Consider the following 7,268-nt stretch of genomic DNA (forward strand, 5'->3'; position numbering starts at 1 on the left):
GGAGGAGGAGAGGAGGAGGAGAGGAGGAGAGGAGAGGATAGGGGGACGGGGGGGGATAGTAGAGGATAGGAAAGACAGCAGAATACAACAGACACTAGTATGGCAATATGTAAATCAATGGATGTGTAACTGATGTGATTCTGCAATCTGTATACGGGGTAAAAATGGGAGTTCATAACCCACTTGAATCAAAGTGTGAAATATGATATGTCAAGAACTATGTAATGTTTTGAACAACCAACAATAAAAATTAAAAAAAAACCAAGATAAAAAATCAGAAAAAAAAAGATTTAAGGGACTTCTTTAAATGGGGATCTTATATTAGAAATAAAGTACAGGTGTACTTTAAACTTAAAGATTAATGATAGGTTGGGAGACTTAGAGTCTGGTTACATAGTTTGGCATCTGTCAATAAGAAAATATAGTACATCTTGGGAAAATCTGAAAAATGCAAATTAGTGACACATTTTATTAATGATTTTGTACCCATAATGATTGTTAAGGAAATATCACATCCTGGGAAAATGTAAATTGATGACACATTTTTCTATACCCATATGATTGCAAAGCGAATGTCACATCTCCGGGAAAATCTGGAAATTGCAAAAATCAATGATGTATTCTATTAATAATTCTGAATTCATAATGATGAGAAAAATTGTAATAAAAGATGACCCAGAGAAAGCTGCATTACAGCTCTCTCTCTCTGGAGATTGCTCCAAGAAAACGATTCCTGTCTCATTCCTTGCGCCAATGCCACTCATCCTTCAGGACCCCTTGGACCCCGCTGGGGCAGGACCCGGGCAGGGGAGGAGGAGGAGTCAGCACTGGATGAGGGAATGTTTTTATTCTTAAATATTAAGTCCTACTTTAAAAAAAGATATCTATACATTTATATGGTACAATACCCTGATGCTAAAACCTTATAAGGAACTTAATATCCTTTCCTGTAAAGCAACACAAAATTAGTCTGACAGTTTTTAATAAGGCAGGATATAAAACCTACAAACATTTAAAGTACAGTTTACATTTACCATCCACATTTAAACTATTCAAAAAGGTATGACTTTATTTGGGCGGGTGAGAGTTTAGTTCATTAAAAATGAGCAAAAAAGAAAAGAAAATTCGAACAAAACCCGATTCTTGAAGCATCTGAGTTCTTCACAAATGACCCTGTATTAACTCAGTTGGCCAATGGATAAAGAGGGTGAAAAGGCAGGGCGGTGGAACTAAACCTTATCCCTATTGTTAGGAAACTAAGACCCAGCGAATCATCTCGGTTACTGTGACCAACTTAAAAGAGCAAGAGTCTCGGATTTTTGCGGTACACGAAAAATGTCAACCGTGGAAGAAAAATATCCGGGTTTCAAATACAAAGGAGACTCGGGTTTCAGTTTAAATCCCCACCAGGCATTTCGAAGACTGTCACTTCCCTGCGGTCCAGGGTAATACAGAACGCTGGAGTACCCTCTTAGGAGGAACTCGGAGCCACAGAGCATCTCTTCGTTCTAAAGCTGCCCCCGACCTTCCATCTTTAATAAAGGGTAGTTCTTTTACCTGTGGTATCGCTTTCGCTATGACATTCACGTACTGAGAAAGCTGCAGAACTGATGGAAACGCTAAATTGCGATTACGAAAGAGTCACCCAGACAGCGTATAAACAAGTCTTGATGTCAGGGGCCGGCCAGGCCTCCAAATCCTCAATGCTCAGGGTTGGCTTGGTATGCGCAACCGTCGGGAGTGTTGGCCAGGGTGACTCTCCCCCGCGCCCCGACTTCCCGTGGTCTGCACACCTGGTCCCTGCAGACACCCGCAAAGGTTCTCCAAAGCCCCGCTACGCAGTCGGCCTCCCGACCCAGCTATCCCATCCGATGGCCCCGCTTCTCTCCCTGGAATACTCAGTTTCTTCCCGTTCCCCATCTACTCACAGAGGCTCGCGGAGCATAAGTTCCAGGGTGGCCGCGTCACTTTTCCCTTCTCGCGCAGCACTACTGCAAGACACCAGCCACCAGCCCCATCCAACGGCCCGTAGGATTCAAATTCTCTCACTTCCGCCCGCAACCCGGAAGGAGCGGTCGGCCCCGCCCCCCAGGGCAGAACCCGCGGGGCGCGGGCTGTGGGGTAGGGGCTATAGCGCCCCGGCTGTGTTGCTGGGTGCTAATTCCGCTAGCCTTTCCGTTTGCAGCTTGTTGGCTTTTTCCAGTCTCTCTTCTTTTCAGGTTCTCAGAGAGGGCCGGGCGGTGGCTTCTGCCTGGTGACTCTTGAGCTGCTTGTTTCTAAAATGGATGGAAACGTGCTAAAGTTTCTTCGTCTTCAAGGAATGGGGAAAATGGGAGCTCTACTGCGCCGGGAGGTTTTTACCTCTCCCCTCACCCTGGCGTAAACCGAAGCAGGAGCAGCCAGAGGAAAAAGGCAAACCTCCACGTACTCTGCACAGGTTTCCTTCGCCTTCCGGAACCGCGCCCGACAGCACCTCTAAACGCTTTCCATCCACTGCTTGAGGAAGACAAAAAGACAAGTTTGCCAGTCACCCCTCACCCGGCCACAAATTGAAAATAAGAGGTCAGAGCGGTTCCCGGTTCCAAACAAAATATATGAGAATAAATATTAGAAAGCAATAACTGTCCCCACCCCGTATAAAGGATCATTTTGCAAGACTATTACGTACCGTTCTGTAAGGTTCTTGGGACAGCAGTGTCCTATTTTTTAAACAAAGAACTGCGTATTTTTTGATCCTAAAGGTCTTAAGCTTCTGAAGGGCTACGTCTGGGAGCTTTAAGAAATTAAAGAAAGAATTGAACATGCTTTTAGGGGGCGGGGTGGGAGAAAGAATCTTAACTCCAACCTTTGGGGTCCTGATTGATGGTGCCACCAGAGGGATCGTACTCACAGTTAATGGCGTTGATTTACCTAAACTGATGAGTTCAGACTGAGCCATGGCAGCAACATTTCTGTCTCTGTCAAAAATACAATCTGAAAGATTTGCTAGATTTTTAGGAATTTATCTTACAGATAATCTGACACAAGGAAGTATAAAGGTATTTATTGTATTGTTTTTAGCAATGGAAAGTAAATAATCTGTGTCCACCAATAAGGAAATGGTTAAAGAAATAGTTAAGTAAGTTATATGTTAGGATTTGGCATATATTGCAGGCACGAAAAGTAACGATCAGTAGCTATTCAAATACTGGAAAAGGCGAGTTTTAGAATGACTACAGTATCCTGTAAATATATATCAGCATAAAAAATTTCAGGATAGATGCATAAAAAGTGTGAACAATTATTTACAGGAGTGGCAAATAGGGGTGGTAAAAGATGGAGGTTTTTTACTTTTCACTTTATAACCAGCCGAATTTCTTAAATAATAAGAATGTTTTACTTTTGCAATTTTGTTTTTAAATAAGATTGTTAGAAATTGAGTATATTCTGGAAACAGAATTCAATTTAATAAATGTATGATTTACAATGTTTGGATAGTCTGCGTTCATTCATCAATTCCTTCAATGATTGGACCACACATTTCATCATTCATGATATGTTGTATTATTCAGTGTTCCACATTTCTAATATGCCCCCATTAAACATATAACTTCTTGAAGTTGCTCAAAGACAGAAACTAAATCATATTTTTCTGTCTTTCATAATTCTTGGTACCTTCCCACCATTAAAGTTTCTTACTTCACAGGAATTAAATTCTCAAGTTGACCTGCAAGTAAAGTTAAATATTCTTAAATTGCCCTTGAAAAGCCCCGACAAAAATCACAAAATATTATATATTATATTGTATGTAATGACAATTATATAATTATTGTCTTTATATAACTATAGGCAAGATTCTAAAAATAATTGTTTCCTGTGTTCAATCCTTCCCTAGGACCTTTAATGAATTCTTCAATCTCTTCCACTAAAATGTTGATAAAGTCACCATCACCCAGCAGCCTAGCTATCAGTCAGGCTGAGATTAATTTCTTACCAACATTGAAGGACTCTATGTAGTGTCAATCATGTATATTTTAAAAAATATATTTTTAGTTATAGATGGACCTTTATTTTGTTTATTTAGTTTTATGAGGTGCTGAGGATTGAACCCAGGACCTCACACACGCTAGGCAAGTGCTCTACCACTGAGCTACAACCCCAGCCTTCATTTGTATATATTTTCCCCCTAACATTATCCAGACTTAATTGTATAAATTGCCTATAACACTCGTGCATTGAGTAGCATTTCCAGTTATTTACACTATTTAAACTTTTCTTTCTTCCCATCAGAGTTTAGTATAGGTAATTATAATAAGTAATGCTACAACATTTCATGAACAAAATAAAATCTTCAGTAAATATCCACCGACTACACCAAAGAGGTGGAGGAAACAGACTTACTTTTTATTTTTATTTTTTGGTACTGAGGATTAAACCCAGGGACATTTTAGCCCTGAGCTACATCCCCATTCGTAAGTTTTGATTTGCTTAGGGCCTCATTAAGTTGCTGAGGCTGACCTCAAATTTGCTATCCTCCTGCCTCAGCCTCCCAAGTTGCTGGGATTATGGGTGTGTTCCACTGTGTCTGGCCAGACTTACGCATTTTTCTTAAAAAAAAAAAAAATATATATATATATATATATATATATATATATATATATATATATATATATATTTATTTATTTATTTTAGTTGTAGGTGGCCACAATATCTTCATTTATTTATTTTTATGTGGTGCTGAGGATTAAACCCAGGGCCTCACATGTGCTAGGCAGCGCTCTACAGCCCCAGCCCCCAGACTTACACATTTTTTAAAGAAAATATTTGTATTGGACATACTAGCAAATCTGGCCATCATCTGATAGGTAATAACATTTTTAAATTAAGTAAAATATACTTATATAAGTATTTCATCTAATAAAAGCTGCAAAACTGAAGAAGAAAAAGAATACAAAGATTTGATTTAGTTTCTCATAACACCTCAGTAATCTGAACAAGCTGAGAACTGAATCCATAGACAATTTCAATCATAGCTAATTTAACTTCCCTCTTCCTTGTACTCCTCTTCTCATTCACTTCACATATAGCAGAAAGCAAGACAAAAACATTTGTGGACCAACAGCCATCAGCTTAACATGCAAGAGCCAATACAAAATGCTTTAGCAGAAGAGCTCCAACAGTTTACCTTGAAAGATTCTTAGCACAACCGACATAAGTGACAAAAACAGTAAAAATTCCTAGAAAGAAATTTAAAGAATAATATAGGGCCTGACATTTTAAAAAATGTAATGGAGAATATAAGTGATTGTAATGTTCATAAAAACTAATTAGAATTGTTAAGATAGTTTAGGGGGAAAAAAAAGATTCACGAATGCTGAGGATAGATATTTTGTCTTACCACAAAGCTAAAGTAAAACTTGCCACAAAGCTAATACAAAGGTTAGTAGTCACACACAAACAATTAATTGCACAAGCAAACCAACCAACAAAAGTCAAACAGATCAGACAAAAAAAGTATTAGCCTAAAAAGACAAATACAAGGAGTGGGGTCATACTAGGAAATCTGAGACAGGAGGATTGTAAATTTAAGGTCAGACTGAAAATAAAGTTAATAAAAAGAACTGGTAGATGTAGTTCAGTAGTAGAGCAGTTGCCTAGCATATGTGAAACCCTAGGTTAAATTCCCAGTATATATCACACACACATACACACATACACACACACACACACAGACACGACAAATACATAGAGAATCTAGAATTAACTGTATAGGGAATATTAATGATACTAAAAGCTTGGTCCATGTCTCCTTTGACAATTCAATAATAAGGACAAGGTTTTGAGAAAAAGGAAAAAGAAATTTGATTGATTGGCTAGCTAATGAGAAACACAGGGGACTACTGTTCCAGAGGCTGTGATTCTTTCTTCTGAAGAGAAGAGAGAACTTCAGGGCTGAGATCCAAATATTGTCAGGAGATATAAAGTGTCCTTGAGAAAGTCATTGCTCCAGGTTTGGAGTTTCTTTATTCTTGTGGGCAGTGATATTCTTTTGAGGAGTGAAGGACACAATAGCTTAGCATGGAGTGGAAAAAATGTTAGTCTTGTTTCTCCTGTTGTGCGTGGGCGGCAGGAAGAAAAGAGGAAAAACAAAACAAAAATGTCAATTTAAAAATAAGCTACATGTGGGTGAGCAACAAGGTTTATAGTCAAAAGTACAAAGTGGACTCCTGTTACATTACATTAATATATTATAAAGGTGGCATTTCAGTTTCAGGAACAGGATAGTTTCATTTATAAATTGATCAATGCTGAAAATAATTGGCTGTTCACATGGAAAACACAAACTTAAGCTTCTACTTTGCACCATATACCAAAATAAAATTCTAGAAGGATTAAACAGTAACAAATAATTTATGTGCATATATGTATATATCCATATACTTATATATATGAGATATATGAAAGAGACAAAAGAGAAAGGGGGGAAGAGAGAGAGAGAGAGAGAGAGAGAGAGAGACCAACTGAGAGAGTGTAGTGGCACCCTATCCTACACACACACACACACACACACACACACACACACACACAAATCTTAACTAAGCTTCTCCAGAAATCTTCACCATAATTGATTTTAAGACTATAAGCAAAAGAGTCTCTACAAAAAAGTTCAATGTAGTTAAACTTCCTATTTTTATGTTGTCCTGTTTTACTTGGCCACTGGCCAGGAAGAAATCAACACTCCAGGTGCTGGACACCCCCTTACTAGTTTTTCACAAACATGCATCCACTATAGTATTTTGTAGAAATGTGTAAACAGGGCCTCTGGCCTTGAGCTGAGCTTCAAGATGTCTGAGATGTCTACATTTCTAAGATAGGAGAAGTTACCAATTGGGCTCCATGGTAACAGCTGGCAGGGGGAGGAAAGAAAGGGGAGAAGAAGCCTCCCCTTCTCAGGTATTGTCCTTGAAAGGTTAACTTGCCCAGAACAGTGAAAGAAAAAAACTACTTTTATGTGAACTTCTACAGACCGTGAGTTTCTGAGCCTCACCCCTTACATGCTGGGTATAAAATTCTGAAACTATCTGAACTTGGGGTTCAGGGGATTGAGTACAGCAAAAGCTGTGCCCTCTGAGCCTGGCTGCAGCCAAATAAAACTGTTTCCTGCTATCTTTGGTGCCTTGCCTCGTTTGTCCCTACAACATAAGAAGTCTATTCTTCCCTTAAGTCACAGTTAATCTTCTATTTTCTCTCTCTTTCATCTCTCTCTCTCTCTCTCTCTCTCTCTCTCT

General features: G+C 38.9%; 1 protein-coding gene across 2 annotated transcripts in view; it reads right to left on the reverse strand.

Moving 5' to 3' along the window:
• The window catches only part of G2e3 (G2/M-phase specific E3 ubiquitin protein ligase), a 60,643-nt gene extending 58,555 nt beyond the window's left edge, over positions 1-2,088 (reverse strand). Inside the window, exon 1 of one of the 2 annotated variants that reach the window (XM_048798718.1) lies at positions 1,929-2,088. In XM_048798718.1, the coding sequence (XP_048654675.1) occupies positions 1,929-1,945 (17 nt within the window). In that variant the 5' untranslated portion in view covers positions 1,946-2,088. Of the gene's footprint in view, positions 1-1,557; positions 1,898-1,928 lie in introns of those variants that run through there. The other variant, XM_015491787.2, reaches the window with a different exon arrangement.
• Between the last annotated feature and the right edge of the window lie 5,180 nt (positions 2,089-7,268).

This window comes from Marmota marmota, unplaced genomic scaffold (assembly GCF_001458135.2).
Source record: "Marmota marmota marmota unplaced genomic scaffold, marMar, whole genome shotgun sequence".
NCBI classification, from domain to species: domain Eukaryota; kingdom Metazoa; phylum Chordata; class Mammalia; order Rodentia; family Sciuridae; genus Marmota; species Marmota marmota.